We start from the raw sequence: 27,739 nt of genomic DNA, 5'->3' as shown, positions 1-27,739 counted from the left end.
CCTTTTTGAAGAACATTGTTACATGGTTTGAACATTTATGGGAGCTACAGTGTTGGATGCGGAGTATCTCCATGGGGGTGGGCGACAAACCCATCCATCTTCTCCAGCACACTGCGGTTTCTCCTGAATGAGGTGGTGTGGTGCTGAGGGGAGGTTGTGGGAGGTGGGGGGGGGGAGGAGGCAAGTTATGGTTGAGTTCTTGTTATTGCTTTTGTTGGTCGTGTGGGTTACTAAAGGACGAAGACCCCATAGGATGCATGATGGTATTATGAGTGACACACACAGGCTGAATGAGGTGGTGTGGTGCTGAGGGGAGGTTGTGGGAGGTGGGGTGGGGGGGGAGGAGGCAAGTTATGGTTGAGTTCTTGTTATTGCTTTTGTTGGTCGTGTGGGTTACTAAAGGACGAAGACCCCATAGGATGCATGATGGTATTATGAGTGACACACACAGGCTGAATGAGGTGGTGTGGTGGTGTGGTGCTGAGGGGAGGTTGTGGGAGGTGGGGTGGGGGGGGGGGGGGAGGAGGAGGAGGAGGCAAGTTATGGTTGAGTTCTTGTTATTGCTTTTGTTGGTCGTGTGGGTTACTAAAGGACGAAGACCCCATAGGATGCATGATGGTATTATGAGTTTGACACACACAGGTGATACGGTGAAAGACTATACCCAATGCTAGTACACTCTGGCTTACCGACCTGTGGAGATACTGCTGTGCTCAAGCTAGACCATACTCCTACCACTCTGGGGCGCATGACGTATACTCCAGGTTAGACTATGTCTTTGTCTCTGGAGATGAAATAAGTGAGGTGGGACAGGCGGAATACCTCGCCCCTACTGGTGCGATTGGGGGGCCCGAGGCAATAGCCATCGCATGGAATGGTGCCTCAATACTTGGGACCTGGGGGAGTGCAAGGTGCTGAGAGGTATAAGGGCGTATACAGAAATCTATTTTCTTGAAAATGAGAATTCAGTCTTCTCCGGGGTAACGGTAGGGAAGCTGATACGACAATGTTACGAGATAAAGCCCAGAACATAATAGTTAAAATGCTAGACGAACTAGAACAAAAAGATACTAGGCCTTGAACGACAAGCAATACATGATATGGACGCCAAGCTAATCCGACAACTCAATACTTTGTGTCGAGAATATAAGAGACCTAGCTATGAAAAATGCCAGGAAGCAGAGACTGGCAATGCTGCATTGGCTCTATGAGGTCGGGGACAAGGCAGGGAAGTTACTAGTCTGGCTTAGTTAAAAGGAGGCTCGGGTTCTGTGGGTGTGGGACATCGTAGATGCCCGGGAGATAACCCATGCCACAGATACCAGATTTATGAAAGCGTTTGCAGACTACTGGAAGTGTGCAGAAGTCAGACCCCTGCTCAAGAAGCCCACAGCTGACCCCACTGACCTCAAGAACTATCGGCCCATCTCGCTCCTCCCCTTCACAGCCAACGTTGCAGAGAAAACAGTTAACAGGAAACTGACACGATTCATTGGAGAACGCCGTCCTCGACTCGTCCCAATACGGATTCCGAAGCAACCACAGCACAGAGACCTCCCTACTCGCCGCCACAGACGACATCCGCATCCTCCTGGACCAAGGCCACTCCGCAGCTCTCATCCTACTCAACCTACCAGCGGCCTTCGACACAGTCTCCCACTGCACACTAGTCACCAGACTACACGACGCAGGCATACAAGGAACAGCCCTGGACTGGAGCTGATCATTCCTCACCGGAAGAAGCCAAAGGATCAGACTCCAAACACTCCTCTCCGACCCCATGAAAATCACCTGCGGAGTCCCACAGGGTTCTTCACTGAGCCCCACCCTCTAACATCTACATGGACCCCCTTGTAGCCATCGTCTGAAAACACGGCCTCAACATCGAATCCTACACCAACGACACCCAGTTCATTCTCTCCCTCACTAAAGACCCCACCACTGCTAAACTCAACTTCCAGAAATGAATGCAAGACGTCGCAGTCTGGATGATCAACATCTGCCTGAAGCTCAATGCGGAGAAGGCAGAAGTCCTCTTTCTCAGTACCACCCCTTCTGCATGGGACAGCACCTGGTGGCCGACCGCCCTCTGAATCCCACCTACCCCCCACTCAGACCACGCCAAGAACCTCTGCATCGTACTTGAGTCACCACGAACCGACAGGTCAACACCGTCACCTCCAGCTGCTTCAACACCCTCCTAAAGACCTTCAAGTGGATCCCCGAGTCAAGGAAGACAGTCAACCACGCACTCATCACCAGCAGACTGGACTATGTAAACGCATGCTACGCCAGCATCAACAAGTCCCTACTCCGCAAACTCCAGACAATACTGAACACTGCTGCCAGACTCATCCTCGGCATCCCCCGACACAAACACATCAGCCAACACCTACGAAGTCTCCACTTGCTCCCCATGGAGAAGAGTCATGTTCAAAATCTTCACTCAAGCCTACAAATGCCTACACAACAGACCCAAATACCTCAACAACAGAATCAACTTCCACATACCCAAAAGAAACCTCTGACCTTCCTACCTCGCACTGGCCGAAACCACGCGCATCCAAAGAGCCAGAGCAGGCAGAAGATCCTTCTCCCACATCGAAGCAAAGACCTGGAACGAGCTACCGGCAGACATCAGACCACCTTCAGGAAGACCCTCAAGACCTGGCTCTTCGGCTATGCCCCCGCCCCCCCCCCCCCCCAGCGCCTTGAGACCCTCATGGGTGAGTAGGGCACTTACAATTCCCTGATTGATTGAGTAAAGGAACTTTTACGACGCATACCCTCTAATAGAAAACAGATAGAAGAATACTTGGCAGCCATCCTGACCCCAGTGTTGAGTGACAAGGGAGAGGTAGAAGTAGAGGCTGACCTGACGTTAGTAGAAATACAAGAGGCAGTGGCCAAACTGAGACATGGAAAAACCCCTGCCCTAATGGTGTACAGGCAGAGTTGTGTAAGAGGTGCATACTAGGCCCACCTACTGCATCTCTACCAAGATGCTCACAAGCATGCATAAAATGGCAATGCGTCAGCCCACCTCAGCCATTGGCTGACTTCACTATGAGTTACGGCATACTACCCTTTCACAACAAGCATGTTACGTACAAAATAGTTACCTTCAGTGCCAGGGAGTACTATGCTGTGTGCTTGTTTGAGACCCAAAAACATTTCTGCCTTTAGTCAACTTTTTTCTTTTTTTTTTTTAGATTGATGAACACTCAGCAGCTTCCTGAACAATAAAGTTTTGCAAAAACCATGACAAGAACTACCAAAAGCCTGGCGGATGACGCAAAACCTATTGGCATTGCCAATGCTAGTTAGGTCTGGTGTTAGCCAAGACCTTTTGATTTTACTAAAATAATATGCAGAATACACTTACATGAAGAGGCTGTCGGCCACCTCTCTTCATCCATTCGTCCGTTGTGTGATTCACAATGGTACTTTGGCAGACATAGCCCAGGAAGAAAACCGAAGTTTATCCTATTAGATTTGCAGTGCACTTTTAACACTTTTGTTTAAACATAGGTGTGGTTTTAATATTTTATATTGTGAACCCGCTTTCCTTCCTTATTTCCATCTTTTTTCTTTTTTTCCTTTCCTAATTTTCTTTGCTTCATTCTTTTGTTTCTTTTTGACTTTATTTTTTTCTTTCCTTCTTTTTGCATTGTTGCCTATTTTGTTCCTTCTTTCTTTCCTTTTTGCCCTCTTCTTTCCTTTCTCATTCTTTCATTTTACTTTCCTCCTTCTGTCCATTATTTGGTGCCTCTTTCCTCCTATTTCTTTAGTTAAAACTGTTTTTATTTACATTTTATCATACATGTCACATTTAGGCAGGTAGCTTAAACTCCAGCAACAAGTTATGTAATGGCCACATTACAAGTACAGAATCATTCAGCTGCCGAGACAGATCACATAATGTAATGCAATTATCTGACGCAAATTCCATCCATGTGTCATAGCTCATTATAAATTGTTCCCAACAAGAATAAAAGGAAACTTTCCAACTACCCCTACCACGTAGGCTGTCAGGATTGTCAAATCGTTTCTAAACTGCAAGCTTCCAGTGAGACACAATTTCCCCAAAAGGCGCTATCACCTAAGAACTAGGCATCGATAGATAATACAATCCAAGATGGCCGCTGGAGTTGCCTTTTGAACAGTAGGTTAGCGTTCTAGTGTCTGGGGTGAATTAGATAAGATCCAGGTGTCAGGTCTGAGGAGCGGCGCACTTCACTGAAGATTCCTGAGGAGAGAAGTCAGAAATTTTGAGCGTCGCGTAGTTTGTGAGGGACTTTATTAGTCGTGCATTTCTGAGTCTTTCCAGTCGTGAATCCTTGGCACCCAAGTAAGACCGCCACAATCTCGTGAGCGGAATAAAAGTGGCAGCAGCGCTTTGAATAAACTGTATCCAGTCAACTCTTAGTCGTAATACCCTAAAGGCGAAGAAGTATTTGCACAGTCAATTTTTTCTTGTTGGTGGACATTGCGTCAGAACTTAATCATTGAGACGCGCACCATTGTATATATCAGATATTCCGAATGTAAATATGTAAAATAAGATAGGGTCGCTAAACTCAAAGGTTCTAGCCAGTTTGGGGTCCTACAAAAGATAACTAGAAAGAGTAGTGTATATATACTTCCAGAGTAAATACAACGTGGAAACGCTTTTTCACTTGAGCTTACATTTAGCATAGTTGTAACATAATGACTTCGTGAGCAGAAGAGAAGAAGCACAATACCATAAGGCATTCGATAAAAGACTTCCTGCAAGATAGGCTGGTGAGGAGAACAGTTGACCAGACAAGATCGATTACATAAGACATAGATAAATGCGAGTGGAGAATTAATACATGTCAAAATCTTTAGTTACAGCACCTGAAGGAAGACAATACATTACACACCAAATCACAAGAAGAGAGGCATCGATCACTCAGAGACAGGGTAGGTTTAAGAAGGTGAAACACATAAATGACAGAGTAGGAATTGGAGAAGTATATTGATTAAGTTAAATGTGAACATTTCTTTTAGTGTGACAAACAGGCCGGTCAGAAGACAAGGCAGAAGATAGAAAAGCTTCCGGCAAAAGAAAGAAAAGTTGCTGAGTGATTGTCTCTTCTCTGTCCCATCTCCTTTCCCCCTTGGGGTTTCTTTGGCGACGCGCGTTAATTGGGGGTTGCTGGGAAGACCTCGGGAGGCATTGGGAACTTGCGACGTTTTGCTCCTGTGTGTGTAGAAGATCAAGTTTTTGACAGAGTGAAGTGCCCACGTATATTTTCACACCTGAGCAAAATGGCAGAAGGTTTGGACTTAAAGAAGTTAGGAGAAATATTAGAGGGAATTCAAAGGGAACTAATTTCAGTCAGAGAGGATCATAGAGAGTTGAGGAAAGAAACCTCAGACTTAACATTAAAGATGAGTAATATAGTGTCCGGCCCAAATTTGAGATATTCAACATACTCAGAAGGGAATCCCAGTGATGCATCAGCTTCTCAGTCTAAGGTCACGACACAAGTAATACATTGTTTGTCGCCAGTGATCCCTTTAGCGCCCCCAGAGCGGTTTGGTGGGGATCCCCAAAAGGCCCAAGTGCTCCTGACACAACGTACCTTGCATTTCATGTGTCGCCTGGCACTTTTCCCTGATGCGCAGTCTCGAGTGGCATTTATTCTGTCGTACCTAAGTGGGGACGCTGCGTCTTGGTCAATGCCCTTGGTGACCAGCAATTCTCCCATTTTATATGATTTGGATGAATTTAAAAAAGAATTTCTTCGAATTTGACAGAAGAAGAGTTTCACAAGCCACAGACAATGAGTTGTTGGAAATCAAGCAAGGAAGTCGAGATCTGATGGCATACTTGGCCCAGTTCAATAAGCTGGTGGTAGAAACCGAATGGCCAGAGAATAAGCGAGCAGCAGTATTTTATCGAGGGTTAAAGGATGAATTAAAAGACGCGTTGGCTCAAGTGCCCAACAGACCCACGGAGATTTCTGCATTAATAGATTTAGTTTCGGAAATCGATTTCCGTCAAAGCGAAAGAAGAGGAGAGAGGAAGGGATTTTCGGCCAAGCGTAGCCAGATTTGATCGTGTAAAATCAGAAGGAAGTAAGGAACTTGATTCAAATCGTGGAGGAGAACCTATGCAGATTGGAACGATCAGAGGCCCCCTTTCCAAGGAAGAGAAGGAGAGACGAAGGACAAACAGGCAATGTTTGTATTGTGGAGGTGCAGGATATTTCGTCCGGAACTGCCCCAAGAAACCCAAACAGACACAGACGGAAAACGCCTTGCACCACCAGTAAGTGGAGTTGGACTGGTGGTTGCAGACTCTAAGACAGCTCCGGAAGTTCATACATTGGCCAATACCTTGCAATCCGCGGCTCCGCATTTGATTGAATCTCTTCTCTATAACGTAGGGTTAGCATTACAAAGACAGGTAACTGTCATGATTGATTCAGGAGCGACGGGCAACTTTTGTGATTTAAAGTTTGCAGAGAAAATTGGGTTAAGAGCCATCAAGAAGGAAAGGAGCAGTGGACGGAACCAACCTATCTTCCGGTCCTATAGTGAGCCACACCGAGCCAGTGGAAATGGAATTGAAGGAAGGCCATTGTGAAATTCTGCAATTTAACTTGATAGACGCACCTCAGTTCCAATTAATATTGGGACTACCATGGCTCACGGAGCATAATCCAACGATTGATTGGGAGGCTCGAACACTAACCCTGAATTCGGACTATTGTAAAGAAAATTGTGTAAAAGAATGTGCAAATGTTGTAGAGAAAACCTCGGCCTTTCATCTAAGTGAAGGGAATACAACTATCTGTGTAATTGATACGATGGAACTGCCAGCAGAGTACATTGAGTTTCAGGATGTGTTCAGTGAAGTGGAAGCGGAGAGACTTCCACCACATAGAGACTTTGACTGCAAAATCGAATTGGAACCAGGATCCAATCTCCCCTGTAGCAGAATTTATGCCTTAACTGAACGAGAAGATGAGCATCTGAAGGAGTACCTTCAAAGGTATCTAGAGAACGGTTTCATCAAGAGTGGAGAATTGAGAACTTGTATCGACTACAGGGCAATAAATCGGATTACGGTCAAGAATCTGTATCCTTTGCCCTTAATTTCGGTTTTATTGGATCAGGTGAAGGGAGCGAAGATTTATACCAAATTGGATCTGAGAGGGGCATACCATCTAGTTCGAATTCGTGAGGGTGACGAATGGAAGACTGCTTTTAGAACTAAGCACGGGCTCTTTGAATACCAAGTCATGCCTTACGGTTTATGCAACGCCCCAGCCGCTTTCCCAACATTTCATCAATGATGTATTGAAGGAATACATAGATCGGAATGTAATAGTATACATTGGCGATATACTAATTTACTCGAGTACAGAAGAAGAACATGAAGAACATGTCAAAAAGGTCCTGCAGAAACTGCGTGAGAACAGCTGGTTTGTAAAACTAGAAAAATGTGCCTTCAGTGTTTCCTCAGTGGAGTTTCTGGGATTCGTACTAGCTCCTGAAGGGGTAACCATGGATGAAAATAAGATCAAGGCTGTGATTGAGTGGGAATCTCCTACATCGGTGAAAGAAATTCAAAGTTTTATTGGATTTGCTAATTTCTACAGGAGATTCATTCAAAACTTTTCCCAGAAGTTGATTCCTATGACCAAATTACTTAAAAAGGGAGCCAAATTTGAATGGTCAGAGGAAGCTGAAGAGTCGTTCAAGCAACTGAAGAAGGATTTCACTACAGCACCAATATTATTACATCCCGATCCTTCGGGAAAACTATCAGCGGCGGAAGTCAATTACACTATAACCGAGAAGGAGCCATTAGCCATCAAGGATGCATTCAAGGAGTGGAGGCACTACTTATGGGAGCTCGGCATGTGGTGACAGTATATACAGACCACAGAAATCTGAAATTTCTGAAGTCAGCTAGAACTTTAACTCCAAGACAGTTACGCTGGTCGTTGTATTTTGCAGACTATGATCTTGTCATCACCTATCGCCCAGGATCACAAAATGGAAAAGCAGATGCCTTATCAAGATTGGGTACAGAAGGAGTTTGAGGGAACCAAGGATCAGACTATTATCCCAGCAGAAAGAGTAATAGGAGCGGTTTTGCAGGAATCGCAGGAAGATAGAGGCCAAATGTCCTTAGAGGAAATGGAAAAGTGGGTCCAAGAAGATTCTGGAAGAGAAATTCGAGAGGGTTTACCCTACCATCAAGGAGCCCTTTACTTGCCAACAATCGACATGCAGCGAAAGGCTCTGAAAGAAAGTCATGATGACATCTTGGCTGGACATAAAGGAATTGCCAAGACTGAAGATTTAGTGAGACGACGTTTTTGGTGGCCTAATATGATCAAAGATGTACGGCAGTATGTAACCACTTGTGAGACCTGCGCTCGGGGAAAGCCGGAGCGACAACCACCCAAGGGGTTACTGCAACCCTTGCCAACACAACCTTACCCTTGGCACACAATCGCCTTGGATCTAATTGTGGATCTCCCCTCTTGTAGGGGTGTTGACACAATTTTGGTGTGTGTAGATGCATTTACTAAAATGGCCCATTTTATACCATTGAAGGGAGTCCCTACGGCAGTAACCTTGGCACATGCATTTAGTCAGAACATAGTTCGAGCCCATGGTATACCCAAGGTTTTGATAAGATAGGGGAACTCAATTCTTATCCCATTTTTGAAAGGCTTTTACAGGAAAGTTGAACTTAGACACTAGGTACACCACTAGTTATCATCCAGAGACAGATGGCCAAACAGAGAGAACCAATCAAGAATTAGAATAATATTTAAGACTGTTTGTTAGAGCAGGAAGGTGATTGGCCAGATTTCCTGTGGGCTGCCGAATTTGCGCATAACAATGCAAAAAATGTATCTACCGGGTATTCACCTTTTTACCTTAACACCGGTAGACATCCTCGTCAATCCCTAAGTTTTCACGAGGCAGATGTACCGGCAGTTAGATTTAGTAAGACATAGGACACTAGTGCATAGCTTAGCCACGGAAAATTTAATTAAGGCTAAGGAAAATTATAAATTCTATGCAGACAGGAAAAGGAAGAAGGAACCAGAGCTGCAGGAAGGAGATACGGTTTGGCTGAACTCTAAGAATCTAGGGCTTAAAGGAGTAAGGAAATTACAGCCAAGATATGTAGGCCCTTATGTCATTGAGAAGAAATTAAGTACATTAAATTACCAGTTGAGGTTGCCTAAAACTTTACGAGTACATCCAGTGTTCCATGTCTCCTTATTAAAAAAGGCGTCAAAAGATTTACGGATTCAGAAATCACCCAAACCCATCCAGACAGAGAAGGGAGAAGAGTTTGAGGTTCAGCAAATAGTTGATGCAAAAGTACGAAAAGGACAACTGTACTACTTGCTAGATTGGAAAGGCTATGGACCTGAGGAGAGGTCGTGGGAGGTGTCTTCAAATGTTAATGCCCCAAGGTTAATCAGGGAATTCCATAGAAGATTTCCAAAAAAGCCCAGACAGGGAGGACGCACTTTGAGAGGGGGTACTGTCAAATCGATTCTAAACTGCAAGCTTCCAGTGAGACACAATTTCCCCAAAAGGCGCTATCACCTAAGAACTAGGCATCGATAGATAATACAATCCAAGATGGCTGCTGGAGTTGCCTTTTGAACAGTAGTTTAGCGTTCTAGTGTCTGGGGTGAATTAGATAAGATCCAGGTGTCAGGTCTGAGGAGCGGCGCACTTCACTGAAGATTCTTGAGCAGAGAAGTCAAATTTTGAGCGTCGCGTAGTTTGTGAGGGACTTTATTCGTCGTGCATTTCCTGAGTCTTTCCAGTCGTGAATCCTTGGCACCCAAGTAAGACCGTCACAATCTCGTGAACGGAATAAAAGTGGCAGCAGCGCTTTGAATAAACTGTATCCAGTCAACTCTTAGTCGCAATACCCTAAAGGCAAAGTAGTATTTGCACAGCGCATTTTTTCTTGTTGGTGGACATTGCGTCAGAACTTAATCATTGAGACGCGCACCATTGTATATATCAGATATTCCGAATGTAAATATGTAAAATAAGATAGGGTCGCTAAACTCAAAGGTTCTAGCCAGTTTGGGGTCCTACAAAAGATAACTAGAAAGAGTAGTGTATATATACTTCCAGAGTAAATACAACGTGGAACCGCTTTTTCACTTGAGCTTACATTTAGCATAGTTGTAACATAATGACTTCGTGAGCAGAAGAGAAGAAGCACACTACCATAAGGCATTCGATAAAAGACTTCCTGCAAGATAGGCTGGTGAGGAGAACAGTTGACCAGACAAGATAGATTACATAAGACATAGATAAATGCGATTGGAGAATTAATACATGTCAAAATCTTTAGTTACAGCACCTGAAGATAGACAATACATTACACACCAAATCACAAGAAGAGAGGCATCGATCACTCAGAGACAGGGTAGGTTTAAGAAGGTGAAACACATAAATGACAGAGTAGGAATTGGAGAAGTATATTGATTAAGTTAAATGTGAACATTTTTTAGTGTGACAAACAGACCGGTCAGAAGACAAGGCAGAAGATAGAAAAGCTTCCGGCAAAAGAAAGAAAAGTTGCCGAGTGATTGTCTCTTCTCTGTCCCATCCCCTTTCCCCCTTGGGGTTTCTTTGGCGACACGCGTTAATTGCGGGTTGCTGGGAAGACCTAGGGAGGCATTGGGAACTTGCGATGTTTTGCTCCTGTGTGTGTAGAAGATCAAGTTTTTGACATAGGCGGTAATAATGGAAAAAAATACTTGTGAAAAACGAGCTTTAATTATGTATGTATTGCAGGATCCATGGGGAGACATTGCGGAAAGGTATGAGGCCAGGGCGGGGATGGCATCAAAGGCATGGAGTTGAGCGTTCTAAAACTGAAAGAGATGAAGCGCCCTCGTTCTTGTTGGGCAGGTTACCAACAGAAGCCCCATGGAGAGAGATGACACCAAAGGGCCCCACATGAATTCAAAGGCTTTAAAATCATCCCGGAAGATATCAGCCAATCATGGAATGATTAGGGCTTGCCACAAACGAGTGCCGTTGGGTCAATGCCGGGGCTTCCTTTTTAGGTCTCGCCTGGCACAAGCAGCGCATGCGCTGCACTCGCCATGGAACGGACCGTTTGCTATCTTTTTCAGTCAAAACTGAATGCACACGTCCAGATGGACAAACATGGCTGTGCTCGCCATCCGCAAAGCTAAACATGCACGCATAGGAACAAAAAAGTGCGCGCGCATGTGGACATACCAACGCCATCTTGGTTTACTTTCATTAGCGTAGGGATGTGCACACGCACTTTGCCGCTTGAAAGAGCAGCGCACCCTGACCACTTTCAGGACGTTTGATGCCTGCTGTCTGCCCGTCAGTTATGTGTGGGTAAAGCACCGGCACACAGAGCACACTGAAGCCTTATGGCAGGGGGGAAGCGCTGCCAACCGAGGACCCTTAGAGTCTAACCCTTAGGCGTTTACCCAGCAGCAGTCACAAAGGAACAGCTGAAGACCGCAGAATATGCCAGTGCATACATTAACACGCATTCGAAATCTGTTCATGCAAAGAAACTTCCAGCGATTGAAGAAATGAGATGACAAGATTTTAGATCCGCCTGCTGTCTGCAGGGTCGGTCTGGTGCAGTTTCTCCCCGTCTGTCACTATCCGAAGCACACATTGTCATTTAACTCGTAGGAACCGCCGTTTTTTTTTTAATTACCTTTGTGCATGAACAGGTCGAGATTGTGGTTTGTACCTTCAGTCGTGGCGGTGACTATACAAGGACCAGAAGGGACCCACTCCGGTGATCAGAACCGGGTTCATTGGAGCGCGAAATACTTACCCTATTCTTCTAATCACGATACTTCCGGTCAAAAGGAAAAAAGCTTTAATGTACGAGTCAGAATGTAAATAATCAAACTGGATAGGGCGAGCAACTGGCAACGTCTACTGGGATTACCACCAAGTAACAGCTACCAGAGGCCACCAGCCACAAGGCAAGTACAAGCCATTTTGCGTCAAGGTCCATACAAAGAGAAGCATTTATATACTTTTGCGTTTTCAAATCTTGTTCATTTTTATCACTCTACAGAGTGAACAAGCATTAATTATTTTATTCCAGTTCCGTTCCCAGCTGACATCAGCTTGTATCAGAAGCAATCAACGCAGGCGTTTTGTGCTCGCAATGACCCACTTTAATTTGAACCAGTGACAGCAGATTTTTCTGTGCCCCATTCAACACCTTGACTTGAACTCGTGAGGGCAGGTGAGCTCTCTTTAGGTCCACCTTAATTTGAGCCTATGATGGCAGATGGTCACCCTCTATTAGCCCACCTAGATTTGAACCTGTGATTGCGGGCGACTTGCCCTCTACATGCATCACCTTGGTTTGATCCTAGGGTCTGCGGATATTCTCAGCTACACATTTAAGGCCTCATGTTTGTAGAACATTACATACAAACGTACTTGGGGGTAAAAGTCCCTAGGGTTGGAACCGATTGTAAGTGGACGGCTCTGACAGGCTTCCAATACCCACTTCTTATAAAGCTAAACAGTAAAGCATTACAGCAAAATTTTTCCAGCAACCCACCTGAAAACATTCTTTGCGCTGTTGAAAGTAAATCTGCTGCACGCGGTCCGAGTACAGTACCTTTACTGTAAACATAAGTGACCAAATATTTCTAAAGCTTGCCATGAAGCACCTGCACCTCTTTCCTGGGCAGAAACAAGACAACCCTGTGGCCGTAGGCAATATAGTGCTGAGAAGAACACTTTAGCCTCTGCCAAAAGTGAAAAATAATCTGCATATCAAGGCAAGTAGACTCACTGAAGATAGAACCTGACTGCAAAGGTCACGGAGCTCCAATTACCCTCAAATCTACTCAATGAAGGAAGTGCACTGCTGACAAACGGTATGTAACCGTTTCCAGAGAGGTGTTTTAAGTACCTTACTACACAGGACTTTACTACGCAGGTATGCTATGGAAAAAAATACACGTGCCAACAAAAATAATTCACTGCTTCGGCAGAAGTTATGAGCCACTCCAGATCCCAAGTGAAAAGGTATTTATATTATATATATGTATGTATATATATGCGTTCAGGGATAAGGAAGGTGTATAAGGTAATTTGTAGGCTTACGGGATAGGTAAGCAGTAGTAAACTGATTTTATGTTTAAGGGGTGGGTAGGAATAAGGGGTAGAAAGGGTTTTGAAGAGATTAGGGAGTTAGGTAAAATGCTTTTACGTTGAGGGATGGGTAAAAGGTAGCAATTTATTTATAGAATTTATATGGTACAACAGCTACCCAACAAGGGTTTCCCGGCGCCTGGACAGTGCTGAAATTTGAGAAATTGGTTAAATAGCCAGGTTTTTAGTGAGCGACGAAACTGGGGGTACAAAGTTTCCTTACGTATGGCGAGAGGAATGGTGTTCCAAAGAGTAGGGCCTAGAACCGAAAAGGATCTACCACCCATTCTGGAAAGTTTAAATCTAGGAACTAGGAATTTTTCAAGTGAGGCAGAGCGAAGATGACGGGTCGGAACATAGGAACAGACAAGGGTCTGTAAATAGTCGGGTGCTAAGGAACCCCACAGGAGTCTTGCAGCGGAGTTTTGTACAAGTTGCAGGCTGCGTGACACAGCCTTATTTGCACCCAGAAAAAGAACATTACCGTAGTCCAGCCATGATGTAATAAGAGCATGGACTATGGTTTTCTGGCTATCGCTGGGCAACAACCAAAGGATTTTGTGCAACCATTTCAAAATAATAAAACTAGTAGCAGCAACTTTGACTGCTTGATGATGCATTGTCAGTCATCCATATAAAAACCCAGGTTGCGAACAAGATCAACTGGTCGCAAGGGGTTTTTATGGGCCATGGATGGGTAAGTAAGATGTTCTTAGGTTTCAGGGGCAGGTAGTGGTAAAGGGATTTAAAAAGGCACTTTGGGTGGGATACCCACAAAAAAGCACCGTAAAACATTCTTGGTAAAGGCACGCGTGATAACTACTTGCATTCCTAATAAACATGTTGACATTCATTTCAACCAGGGTCGGAGTGTATTTCAAACCCATTTTACAATTCTGGATACCTTGCTCTACAGCCACTCCTTGTAGACCAACTAACCACAGCTTCTGCATGGGATTGGAGGACTAATAGTCATTTTGTTGCAAATGGCACCATACCGCACAAAGATTACAGCTCTAAACTCAACTTTGAAGCAGCGAATTCAAATAAATGCAGTGTCCGATTCAAACACCCACAGCAGAATACAGCCATTTCAACAATGATCCAGAATGTTTACACATGCACAGTAAGAAGCACATAGCATGTCAGGCAAATATTAGTCTCACCGATATGTTTTGGCCTCAGAACGCACTTAAATCATTTAAGCACAGTTTTAACAGTTTCTCATTCACACAAACCTTTCATGGGGAAGCCTGTATCCCAAGACACCCACTTACCTTCGCATTCATGATATCAGCGGAAGCGTTGCCACCTTTTCAGCCTTTGTAATGCATATAAAAGGCAAGTATGCAACCAATGCTAGGATTCCTCAGGCAGTTAAAAAAGTTAACTGATGAGTAGTCAATAAGTTAAAGCCATCATTTCTTAGCAAAACACAGGAAATTACTCTACATTACCATAGAGGGAGGTACATCAGCAAAATCCCATTTACCAGGAGTCTTGAAAATACTTGCATGGTTCTGGATTACGGGTGTGAGGTTGGAGGTCAATCATTCCTCAAACTTAATCTCAGACTCTCGTGCCACTCAAAGCCCTGATTTTGAGGCCTTTGGGACGGCCAGAGCCAAATTCCACTCATGCATGATGGACATCACCGAATGATGAGTCAACTGTCTGAAACCCAACACAGACAAGACAGAAGTCCTCCACTTCAGGAAGACTACCATGATCTAGAACGCATGGTGGCCAGCTAGTCTCTGGCCCACCACCGGCCCCAACAGACCATGCCTACAACCTCTGTATCATCCTAGATAGTAAACTCTTGATGGAAAAATAGTCACCCCAGTCTCAGCCTTCTTTCACTCCACCGCATGCTTCACAGTATCTTCAAGTAGCTCCCAGTCAACACCAGAAGGATCGTCACAGGTCCTTGTCACTAGCAGGCTGGTCTACGGAAACACTTTACATAGATCACGACATGCCTCCTGAAGAGACTTGATAAAATACAGAATGCTGCAGCAAGACACTTGACCTACCCAGAAGGACCCATACCACACTCAAGAAACTACTCTGGCTCCCGATACGGAAAACTCAGGAGTCCATATCTTTCAGTACTGCTCTGATGTATTGGGGAATGATTTGATTCTGTGGGGTATAAATACCAGTTGTACAGTACCATGCAGTGGGTCTCATGCTTAGTGAGCGGTTACATTTAACAAAGTCCCTCCACAAGTATTCCATTTAGCCTATGGTGTGTCCAGTCCTAAAGCAACAAAACAGGAGGCCAAAACGCAAGTCTGGGGCTAATCCCGCTGGAAGAGCCAGGTCTAACATTTAGCCAGAGCTTATCTGAATCTCTGGGACTATTCTGCAATTACTCTTAATTGGGCCACCTTTTAGTATAGCTGGAAGTCAGGAAGTGCCAACCCCCACCTCCTTGGGTCTTTTAAGGCAGCGATATGGTAACCAGGCTCTGCGGGTATGACAGATATAACAGGTGATGAGGGTACGTATGGTGGGGAACGCAATTGGGAGGACCTAAAAAAGATGAGCTTGTGTAGAACGGGCACCCCAATTACATTAATGCATCCCATACGGTGTACAAAGGGGTCAAACGCAGATGGTCTGCCTGTACAAGCTCATTAAATTGTTATGTTTATGCTCAAGTGGCATCTCTTTGCCCATTGGAAAGAGGTGGACGATGCAGCTGTGCATTCTCCCAAACACTTGGGAGTACTACCCAACACTTCGACACCACCTAGAATCCCCTTGTGGGTGGAGGAGCCACCCCCTCAGTCTGGTTCACTGTGATGGCCATCAGGCACACAGAGGAAGCGACAAGGTTTTTGTGGCAACTAGACCCTGCAGGAGCCCCCAGCACTAATAACCTGAGTACTTGTGCACTCGCACCAGACAAGCTTTGAGTCTAAAGACTTCAGGGCTAAGGAGACCCATGACCAGTGACCCTACAGTCTTGCTTTTCTTTCCTCTGCAGATTATCCGGACAACTGTGGGAGCTTCAAGTGGCCAGCCGAGCACCTCAGAACCGTTACCAGTTATTGACAGACTGCATCCTCTTGGCGTAGGGGTCCCTACGAACTGAGTCCTCCTTTGTGTTCAGTTGACTTTCCCCCCCAGTCTACCACTGAAGCAGGTCAAGTCTTATTTACTTTACTCGTGTAGCGCTGGAGGATATCCTGACAAGCACTACTGCACCCAGACACCAGGGTGGTACTTCGGATCTTGGCACCCTTGCACCTCAAGTTCTAAAGGGCACCTCTGAACTCCAAGTACCGTTTTGCTACAGGTTTACCTCCATTTAGGTATTTATTGTAGAGTTTAAGGCATATACCTCAAAACCCATATTTGAACGATTTCTCTTCTGCAGTCGTTATCCCTGAACGTACCAAAGTTAGTTGGTGTCTAAATCCCTATAAAGAAAATTGTATTGTATTAATTGGACTCGAGACTTCTTATTGAGTGAACAAATGCTCTTTTCTGATCAGCCTAAATTGCTCAACCACACCATCATAAATCAAGCACAAGGGTCTTTCAAGTAAGCCCTGCATACCAGATATGGGTCTTCTGGACTTTACGTGGTATGCCCCTTGCTTGGCATCACTACAAAAAGCCAGCTTCCTAAAGTGAGACCAAAGGAACCAGGTGTGTAGCATACATAAAATGCAGACAATAACTAGAAGTATATTCATTTAACATTTTGTTCCATGAACCAGCAGACTATAAACAAAAACCCAGATTGCACCAATTAGATTTTAAGACCATTTCAACAACGTAACGGGCGAGCAGAGGCACTTACTCCGGGGCAGTTTTAATGACGGCATAAGAGCTAAAAGGTAATTTCCCACAGAGAAGGAAAAGATTGAATGGAGTGGGCGAAACCCAAAGAATGCTTATGACCTAGAGCTCAAGACGCTAGAAAAAGAATTTGCTTCTATATTACACCCAACTAAATATCAATGGAAAACCTACCAGTCCATTCCAAATCTGAAAGAAATTATTTTGATAGGTGCTTGTAAGGCTACATGCAAACTGGCTAGTAAGGCAGCAGCTATACACGAACGACTGCCTCTCAATATTAGGCTACTGTGGAACTGGGTGGATGTAAATGAAAGAAGCTAGAGTACTTCACTTTTGCTGGCAAAAAAAAAAACGCAGGATGCTTTGCTGGTAATTTATATGCATGGCACAAGTAACAGTTTGAGTGAGAGTATAGTCAGAGGGTGATGGGCTGTTTAATGTGTTACAGAAACCTCTGGACACTCAAAGTCTGTGGCGTTACACCATGACAGACTAAGACAAACCCAAAACAGGTGTTAGGCCTACTGACACGCGGATAGCCGACAGGGAAGAATAGGATGAGCTGGAGTTCTCGAACAAATTATGACGGAGCTACACTTGTCAGGAACACAGGTATAGCCAGACTACGCCTGCAGCACTCGTTTGAACAGAATCAGAACCATTGATCCTTGCACCTGCTGTGTCTGGGAAAAAACATGCCTGGATATTCGATTGAACTACTTTAATGTAATTTTAAAGTGGGTTATGGGTAAAGTAATTTGAAAGTTACGCACATCACAAAACGTTTGTTGCAGTCTTTAGATAGTACCATGACCAATGCCATAAGACCATCTTGTGCGAGATTCCCCTTCCCTTGGAGAAAACGGCTCTACACTCTTGCACGATGCAAGGGGCAAACTAATAGACGCCACAGAGTCTACAAACCCTAGTTAGCAAAGGGCCAGAAATGTCAGATGAAGGGGCAAACACTAGCATCCTGGGAAGATACCTCACTTTGTTTTGAGCGAAAAATCAGATCACTAATCATCACTAATCACTCAAAAAAAAAAAAATCATATGGGGGTAATAGAACAGCTAAGACTAATAACTCGGAGCAACGGTGCGTATAAATGTGTTAGTTAACACCCAAATTAAAACGGAGCTGAACATTTGTGGGCCTAGGGATAAATGCCTCAGGTAGTGGTGGTTTGAGACCAGCTTGTAGGCAACGTACCCAGTGAGGTAATCTATACCTTGAGTACGGACCAGCAGCTGCACGGGTTTAGTTCAGTGCACAACCACCAACCAAGGGTTACAGTTAGTAGACAGGTGGCATTTACAACCAGCATGTGATGAACTGCTGGCAGTACTACTACTTCACGTAAAAGTAACACCAGTTTAAGTCACATATTAAAAACCTTTTTTAGCAAAGTTCATACAAGCAATTATCCATTTCAAGCATGCAAAACAGTCAGGTGTACTACCACCAGTTTACAAGTTCTGCCCCCCCCCCCCCCCAACATTTAAAGCACTAGCGAACACGGCTGCTCATTTAGTTTAAAGTCCCTAACAGGCCAAAGGAGACATGCCAGACACGGACAGTTAACATGGCATAGACTAGAGGCATATGTGACTTGTTAACCGCCATGGTCAACACTAACGGCCTAAACCGCTTACAGGGTCATCAAGTACTAGAAAGCCACGAAAAATAAAGCCATGCAGTAGTTTATAACCAAGATTTTATTGGTTCTTGTTTTAGTGTACACACTATTAACACATTCTGTACAGTTGACGTTTAGTGTTGAGTTATTCAGAAATCCATTATTCTTGACAAGTGACCAAGATCATGATGAATGGATTACAAAGTACCAGTTTTCAAGTCAGTTGGCTCTGCTATGCAGAATGTTCCATTTTCAGGAACAGCACACTTACACATCCAAGGGAAATTCCAATCACCACAGCACTTTCACAAATAAAATAAAGCTACCAAAACGTCACATAGCACGATTCTTAGAGGGAGACCCAATGAACAATGTGGGCAGAGAACAGAAAAAGTTACCCCCAGCTATATCCGTTCTTCACGTAACGCTCCTGATTAAAAACTGTCCGTTTGCAGCATAAGGAATGTTCTACACAGCAGGTCACCGCCATCCCACGCTGGCTGTAACAATTCACTTTAAAACAAGATCCCACAAACCGTTGATCGGTTTTACAAAAAGGGGGGGATGTGGGTGGAATCCCTCCTATTTTAAAAATGTTCGCTAGAACTACTAAAAAAAACTCGCATTTACAAAATAGTTGATAAAAATATTCCTCTGAATTGTACAAGAAGGAGGTTACGGGGGACCACAGAGCACTTGCGCAGATTAATCAGATTTTTCTTCCTTGTCTGCATCGGCAGCGGGTTCCTGAGAGAAAAGCAGAGATTAACAACATGAGCGGATTAAAGACAGAAAGTATAGCAACTTGATCCTGTAAGGAAGCGCAAAATACATTGAAACGGAAAAAGGACGATTGCTGCAGTAGTCGATAAAAAATCCGTACACGCAATGATCAGCGTTTTAAAACGGTATGCCTCAAATTAATAGAATTCCCATGGACACTGCGTGACCTCACCATGTAAATATTACACATCATACTAGAAATCCACCAACCTCGTCCTTGGCTTCGCCGTTCTCGGAGGGGAGGTCTTCCTTTGTTGCCTCCTTATTGGCATCGTCATTCTGCTTTCCCTTTGCCCCCTTTTTACCTTTAGCGGGAGCCTTTTCCTACAAGGAAAGCAAGAACCGGTATTTATACTTGCGCCACACGACGCCCTGTAAAAATATCAATCCAGATTACGGACAAAACATATAGCCAATGGACCCTTGCACAAACTGATTCCTACCGTATAACTTACCCGCATTGACCAATACATTTTAAAGACAAAAAAAGGTTTTAATACGTGCATATTTGCTTGAATTGCCCTTGAAGAAAAAGACAGGGTCAAAGTTATCTATACATGCTGGCAGACGGGGAGACAAACCAATCGGATTCAGGGCAGCTTCACACGAACTACGCTCTAAAACGTCAGCCTAATTACTGGAGATCACGCACTCAATCGGCACAAACTATTCAAGCATGTGTGGTATGCGCAGATAATCCTACGATGGTTTATTTGCCACGCCCACGTACTAACCATATAAAACACTAAAGCTCACTCACCTTAGCAGCTACTTTCTTTTGTTTGGGTTCTGGTTTAGGAGGAGCGGGTTTCTGAGGGGGGAAAATGCCACAATATTAGCTATTCTGTAACATCACTACTTTTGTTTTTTATTACTACGCGTTAGGGGCAAATTTGAATCATACAATACTTACAGACGATAACCGTGCAGACCTCCTCTTAGGCTATAAACAAAAAAGACAGACGTCAGTATACAAGAGCCATAACCCATAATTCCAGTTGCAGGAGCTCGAAATACTAGCTTTAGGGTCATTCAGCCACCTTGAAGTCTTCACAACAATCTACAAAGTAAATTCTATATTTGACACCCCGCCCTAATCACGGTTTCACCCAGATACTAAACTAGACAAGTGTACTCCAAATTTAATTAGTTCTCAATTTTCTGCCGTATTCATACACTACGAAGTTGACCCGATGCCATTAAATCAAGTTTAGCTATACTAGGTCATTTTTAGGGGTTGGGAGATTGAAGCAGTTTGCCCAAAATTACAGGTTCGACAGGGTTGTCGGGACTCGAACCTGCTCCCTCGTAGCCAGCCCAAAATCACAGGTTTGACCGGGGTGTCGGGATTCGAACCTGCTACCTCGTAGCCAGAACTGCCAACCTACCTAAAGACCCCTCTGCCCCTAATCTTTAATAAAATCCCAATTAAACCACATAGGAAAAGGGATACATGCTGCACTCTAAAATCCCGTCAAGCCACCATGATCTTCCCAATTCAACTTCGGAAGTTAATGGACTTACCTCATCCTTGGCAGCTGCATCATTGACCTGTTGAAGAAGAAATTAGTCGTTAACACCGAAAAGTGTTACATATACAAAAGAGTATACATTCTAGCAATGCAAGTCTGTATTTCAGTGTCATTCACTATTCACCAGAGAAACGCTGCAGGGCGATAAATGTTACTCAAAGCCCGCGAAGAATTATCTGCTCCCGCCCCGTGACGTTAGACGCAGCGTGACCTACGTCACGTAGTCCAACCCCTTCCCGCCATCAGTTCGAATCTACACTTCAGTTCGCCGATCCAGTCAGCGTGCTGCAAGGAGCATGGAACGTTCTGGACCGCGCAGAACGCCGCTCCTGAGCGCCATTACAAGACAAACCCCCAGAGGCGCTTAGGTGGACTACGGCGCGGTTCAAGGAAATACGGCCCAATATTTAAGCCGCTACCGTGACACAGAAGGGGATTAATAGGGGGTGCATAATATAATAGTTATCTGCCTTAAAGGAAAAGAGCAGGTTGGCGCGGTACTCCATCTAATAGAAGCCCCTCCTGCTCGGTGAAGTACTGGTGACGCATTGAACATGAACAAGTCCCTGTGCCTGCAAAAGCTAAGGGGCGCCATTGCACCACGGCTAAAAGGACCATTTGGGCAAGGCGCGCAGCCGACGACCCTTACAGCTATTTAAAAGAAACAATGCAGACGATGTAAACTGTACCACAAAATGCATCAGCTACGACCACAATATAGAAACAAGTAATCACAATAGACCAAAAACAAAATATTTGAAATACAAGTAGGATCGATTGATATGCCTGTGCATTTGTTTAATTGAATATAAATCCCGAGCAAGGGAGCGCTTTTATGCACTAGATTTATTCAAGATTCGAAACGCCTGTGCACGCGTTTATAAGCCTAATGGTCATGACTACTAGACAATTACCCGACCAGAAATGTTCGAACGAATGAAGGTGAACAAGGCAGAGATTTCGGTTTTCTCCAATATTGAATCATGCACAATACATTTTTAAGTCTAAAACAATTAAAGGCGCGAAGTATTGCTTATGCATGAAACATTCCCGCAAAGAAATGCCAGAACACGATATAAATCTAGTTTATGGTAGGCATGCATGCACTCAGCTGCATGAAACACCATATTTATGCAACCACTTACCTTTCGCTTGGGCATCTTGAGGAGTGTCGGTGATGTCGAGCACTGGCGGGAAACCTGCAAGGATTCTATCGAGACTACTACTCTTGCAAGGTTACAAGAAGACACTACCTTGCTCAGCAGCGCTCCCAAGCAGTTAATAACCTCGCCAGTCGAACTAGATCAAACCGGATTGGATCCCCCAGTTGCCCCCCTCCCCCTTTACATTCACCGGTCCGACCTGGACAGAGAGGCGCTAAGCGAACGCCCATTGGCGGGCACGGTCCACAGGGCGCCTTTCAAATCACAACACGGGCACCTGTGTGGGTAGCCACCGCTGTCAGTCTGCTAGTTTAGTCCCGCCTCCTGGACTCTCCTGCGTCAGCTAATAGGGAGGAGGGGGGAAGGGGTAAGATAGTAAATCGGCTTTTCTCCCACCCCCCCTTTCCCTGCTTCAGTTTTTTTTCACGTTAGTTTTTGGAAGCGGTGGTAAATAAAGCCTCCCTCCCTGATTGGGCCCCGCGTTGTCAGGTGACCAGTATTATCGTCTGCACGCCTCACACCGCGGTGCTGAACCCTAGCCTGGCTCCCTCACCAGCTTGTTGGCGCAGCTGGCGTACTCCAAATTTTTAATAATAAAATTACGTCGGGACTGGTGGGAGCAGAGCTTTTTGTTCGTTGTGGTGTTTTTCATGGTGTCTGGCGTGTTGTTAGAATGGAGTTCTAGATGCCGTTGTCTGGAGGGGTGGGGTTTACTGACAGCCACTGAGAGCGTGTGCTGTGACGGTAGCCTGCAACATGGCGGAGAACTGCGCCTGGCTGCTGGTGCTCAGCTCAGTCTTTCTCTGCAACCTCTTTAAAATCCTGCTCCCCTCTTTTTCCTCTATAGTAAGTAAAACCGGATGGGGGCGCTAGTATGCTGAAAGACGTATATGGTGCCAGGGACTGGGTTATTTTGTGCGGAAGCAAACGTTTTAGCTGGGTATTATGATCATGCCTCTTGATACCTGTTAGTGCCAGTCCTTTGTATAATGGAAACGCAAAGTGCAAGCGCCGTACCCCTCCGTTTCCTTTCCTCACAGCCATTCAGAGTGATGTTCCGGATTTAAAAAAATCACCCGATGTTTCAAGGGATTATCTCCGTGCAGCGTAAAACCGGTATACACAAAGGGCTTGGTGATGCAACTGAGTAATGATCAGGCAGGTTACCACAGCACTATAAACACGTATTTTCAGTCATTAAAGAGCATTTAGGGTTATGTGATGTACGTTTCTTATTTGCACATCGCAAACTGAGTGTGGAAATACATGTAACACGTGGTAGGTTGCCTTTTCTTTGACACGGTCGATGTTCTGTAAATCTACCATAAAATGGCGCCCCACTTTTCCCAGATTTTAAATTTACTTTTGCCATTAAGCGAACCAACTTTTGTTTGAATGTAGCCTTTGTATAGTGCTCTACCCGCGTGTTTCCGATACATAATTTATCTGCGAAAATCGTTTTTTCTATGGTTGGAAATACTGGTAAACAAGTAATAGACAAACTGCCGTCCTTCTGGTTAGTAACAAACATACACACACAGACATAGCCGCATTACGAGCAGACGCCCGCTTTCCTAATCGTCCTGATTGGGTGGTAAGCTATATATCCCTGTGTTGCAAAGCAGAACGGGGGCGTTGTGGCTCTGAAAGAGGGCCTTGTTCATATCTTCCTCGGAACACGATGCGCTAGGTGTTTTTAACATTGATAAATGGCCAACGTCAAGGCGTATAAGATCCTTCTCTGACCATGGTTGCAACTGAAAATCTGAATTTTAACATACAACGTACCCATCCTTCATTAGGACCTTTATATATATTAGTCAAATATGCTGATATGTAAATATGTTGTTTTGTGTTATTTGGGTTTGGTCTTCTAATCCAATGGCAGCCATGTGGTAGTGTAAATTTAAGGCCATTCGTTTATGGAAACCTAAAATGTCTTTAATTTCCTATCAGGGATTAAGAAGTGCTCGAAAATTAGGTAAAATATTAATTTGAGAGCAACTCCATATTCAGCAAAGAGTGGGAGTAATAATGATCATTAATCTACCAAAGTGCTCTCTCACTTGCCTTCTCTTTGGCCTTTTTGTTTTCTTATTAAAGCCGCAGCAATCTGTTGCAGACTGCAGCATTTCGGACACTTCCTAGTTGTAGCATGTGACATACAAGTTGCAGACCCCCAGTTGTCCAGCCTAGGTACCATGACGCTGCTTTGCTGTGTTAACATATTGGATTATAGTGTCCCAGTGCAGCAATTCAATGCATATTTAAGAAACGTTGTTCGTAAGATGTCATATACTTTTTAAAGGTCTACGTCTTTGGAGCAAAGTGATAAGTCGTGTTGCAGATGAAAAATCTATAGAAGTTTAACACAGGGGGGGACGGTATTAGATTTACATCAGACTTGAAAGGACTTGATATTAGATTCTTGTAAATGACCTCACCAGTGCTGAGGGAGTAGAATGTTATGGTGCATTGAAGTGTTTTAACATATAGTTAATATTAACATTGTATAATCCCCACAATCTTTGAAGACTGACCCGTGTACCCCATGACACTGCAGGAGGTGAGGCTGAATTTGACTTGGTCTCCCTGTACACCTGACCCTCTATTTGTATCAGGGTGAGTGGTGACCCCTCTGACCCGTGGACAGTCAGTAGAGGAACCATACTTGGGTGTCCTCTTTCGCCCCTTGTTTTGTACAAGCAAGCAAGCCTTTTGCTCTGTTGTTGCATAGAGAAATGGAGCCTTGGGTGATCCGGGTGGGCTGTTCCACCCATATTGTTTCATTGTATGTGGTGACACACTAGTTTATGTATGATCCCCTGGGTAGTCGGTCTCATGTTGCGGCTGTTAGAAGCTTTTGGTGGGGGTTCCACCTTTTAGTTAATGCTCGCAAATCACTCTTGTTCCCTTTGGGAGGGTTGATTGGAAAACACCCAGATCAACTGCTGTTGGTCGTTCTCCGTTGGGAGATGGAAGGGTCTCAATACTTGGGTATCTGGGTTACACACACCGATGCAGAACATAAGCTCAGGAATGTAGACAAGATGATGAATGAACTCAAGATTTCAATTAAGTTCTGGAACAAGCACCTTCTTTCCGTGATGGATTGAGCGGCCATAGCGAAAATATTTTTCCTCCCGCCCTGCCTGTACCTTGTTCAAAACTCACTTTTCCCCTCTGAAAGCTAGGTTTTTTCACAATCTTGATAGCCTATTCGTCTCTCTGACATGGGCAGGGAAGCGCAGCAGGGTGGCATTTATGGGGCTTAAAAGGGACATGGATGATGGAGACTTAGCTGTCCCAGAGTCAGGTGGTGGGTGATCTCTATCTCTGTGTGTGACTTTTCTCACCTTTCAAGAATCAAAGGACTCCTTTGGGGTTAGCTCAGACCTTATTTAACACTATGTCAAACTAGAGTGTGCTGTCAAGGAGGTGTGGTGTGATTTTCCATAGGCACCGCGGCCCTCATAGGTGCTTAGTGGCTTGCACACTTTGGGCCCCACCTTTTACATCAGGCTTGGGAATTTGTTGGGTCCAGGCATTCTGAGGGCAGGTGCTGCCACACATTGTGGATACCAGTGTAATAACGGTTCATCTGATGCCAAATGCTTGATTATTGGGAGTAGTGGGTTGACCTAGGGGATGGAAAATCCCCTACAACCTTACTCAGCTGTCTCTTCTCCTGGTGAAACTCCATGTGGCCATCGGGTGGTTGAGCGCTAGGATCCCGTTGTTGGCTCAGTAGTTGAGAGACCTCATGCAAGGGGGGTTGGAAGAAGAGCACCACATGAGACTGTCGCGCACTGACAAGGGGGTGGCACAAGAGAAATTGATATAGGCCCAATTACTCGAGAAATGTATTGAGAACAGAGGCTCGAGCACTGATGATAGTTCTGAGGCATCTTTTTGATGTTTGCTCGTTGACTCGGTTCACCTACCAAATTGCACTAACTATTGTATGTACTTCTCTGATGCTGCAACACCTTCCATGTGGAGTCAACCCGTATTTGTAACTGCCTTCATTTTGTTTCCATTGGTGTGTTATTTGTGTAACTGAAACTTTTGCACTGTATATTTCTTTTTTATTGCATTATCAAAACTAATAAAAGACAGCTAATTTTTTTGGGGGGATAATCCATTGGAAAGGAGCATGCCCAGGAGTAAAAAAAAAATCCATAGAAATGATGATTTAAAACATTGTAACCGTTATTGACGCCATACCAAGAAATGATAAAATGCCTGGTAAAAACTAACTTAAAAAACAATGTCTGTGGGAAATCCATGGCCCTAAATAAGCGGTTAGGAAAGGGAAACAAGCATTTGCAATGCAATAGGTCTCGCGTTTATGCAGTGTGCGGCGTGCAGCAGTGAGTGGCGTGCAGCGGCATGCAGCAGTGTGTGGCGTGCAGCAGTGTTTCGTGTAGCGGTGTGTGGCGTGCAGCAGTGTTTCGTGTGGCATGCAGCAGTGTGTAGTGTGCGGCGTGCAGCAGTGTGTGGTGTGCAGCAGTGTTTCGTGTAGCGGTGTGTGGCGTGCAGCAGTGTTTCGTGTGGCATGCATCAGTGTGTAGTGTGCGGCGTGCAGCAGTGTGTGGTGTGCGGCGTGCAGCAGTGTGCGGCGTGCAGCAGTGTTTCATGTAGCAGTGTGCGGCGTGCAGCAGTGTGCTGCATGCAGCAGTGTGTGGCGTGCAGCAGTGTGTGGCGTGCAGCGGCATGCAGCAGTGTGTGGCGTCCAGCAGTGTTCCGTGTAGCAGTGTGCGGCGTGCAGCAATGTGTGGTGTGCAGCAGTGTGTGGCGTGTAGCAGTGTGCAGCAGTGTGCGGCGTGCAGCAGTGTGAGGCATGCAGCAGTGTGAGGCATGCAGCAGTGTGTGGCGTGCAGCAGTGTTTCGTGTAGCGGTGTGTGGCGTGCAGCAGTGTTTCGTGTGGCATGCAGCAGTGTGTAGTGTGCGGCGTGCAGCAGTGTGTGGTGTGCAGCAGTGTTTCGTGTAGCGGTGTGTGGCGTGCAGCAGTGTTTCGTGTGGCATGCATCAGTGTGTAGTGTGCGGCGTGCAGCAGTGTGTGGTGTGCGGCGTGCAGCAGTGTGCGGCGTGCAGCAGTGTGCGGCAGTGTTTCATGTAGCAGTGTGCGGCGTGCAGCAGTGTGCTGCATGCAGCAGTGTGTGGCGTGCAGCAGTGTGTGGCGTGCAGCGGCATGCAGCAGTGTGTGGCATGCAGCAGTGTTTCGTGTAGCAGTGTGCGGCGTGCAGCAATGTGTGGTGTGCAGCAGTGTGTGGCGTGTAGCAGTGTGCAGCAGTGTGCGGCGTGCAGCAGTGTGAGGCATGCAGCAATGTGAGGCATGCAGCAGTGTGCGGCGTGCAGCAGTGTCATGCAGCATGCAGCAGTGAGTAATGCAGCAGTATGTGGCGTGCAGCAGTGTGCGGCATGCAGCAGTGTGTCCTTTACTAAATTTCTCTGAATGCGTGAGGTGGCGCACGCGCAGGAAGTAGCTGGTGGCAAATGGAATGCGCGTGGTTGTGCGCGTAACCGCCACCCGATCCACCTGGGAAGCCTTTGGGAGCCTTTTCTGAAGCCGCTACATAAA

The 27,739-nt window shown here is 45.2% G+C and overlaps 2 protein-coding genes across 3 annotated transcripts in view; one reads left to right on the top strand and one right to left on the bottom strand.

Annotated features, from left to right (window-relative positions):
* Positions 1–18,738: 18,738 nt before the first annotated feature.
* On the bottom strand, positions 18,739–22,248 carry HMGN1 (high mobility group nucleosome binding domain 1). The gene is made up of 6 exons (XM_085621249.1): positions 22,138–22,248; positions 20,985–21,011; positions 20,374–20,403; positions 20,221–20,271; positions 19,671–19,784; positions 18,739–19,424 (listed from the first exon to the last, which is right to left on the bottom strand). Exons 1-6 carry the CDS (start codon positions 22,150–22,152, stop codon positions 19,383–19,385), a joined length of 279 nt encoding a protein of 92 aa, XP_085477375.1. The 5' UTR covers positions 22,153–22,248; the 3' UTR covers positions 18,739–19,382.
* A 596-nt stretch (positions 22,249–22,844) lies between these two features.
* The window catches only part of GET1 (guided entry of tail-anchored proteins factor 1), a 362,252-nt gene continuing 357,357 nt past the window's right edge, over positions 22,845–27,739 (top strand). For both annotated transcript variants that reach the window (XM_085621247.1, XM_085621248.1), the window contains exon 1: positions 22,845–23,001. In XM_085621247.1, the coding sequence (XP_085477373.1) occupies positions 22,912–23,001 (90 nt within the window). In that variant the 5' untranslated portion in view covers positions 22,845–22,911. The remainder of the gene's footprint in view (positions 23,002–27,739) is intronic.

Source organism: Triturus cristatus, chromosome 8, assembly GCF_964204655.1.
Source record: "Triturus cristatus chromosome 8, aTriCri1.1, whole genome shotgun sequence".
Taxonomy (NCBI): Eukaryota; Metazoa; Chordata; class Amphibia; order Caudata; family Salamandridae; genus Triturus; species Triturus cristatus.
The sequence above is the reverse complement of the archived record's forward strand: the minus strand, read 5'-3'. Positions and strand labels throughout refer to the sequence as shown.

Bases quoted from the DNA above. Each gene is read 5' to 3' on its own strand.
- HMGN1 (XM_085621249.1), bottom strand. The intron at 20,404-20,984 runs GTAAGTCCATTA...TTTTGTTTATAG, and splicing joins ATGCAGCTGCCAAGGATGAG to CCTAAGAGGAGGTCTGCACG. The intron at 19,785-20,220 runs GTGAGTGAGCTT...CTTTCCTTGTAG, and splicing joins AAAAGAAAGTAGCTGCTAAG to GAAAAGGCTCCCGCTAAAGG.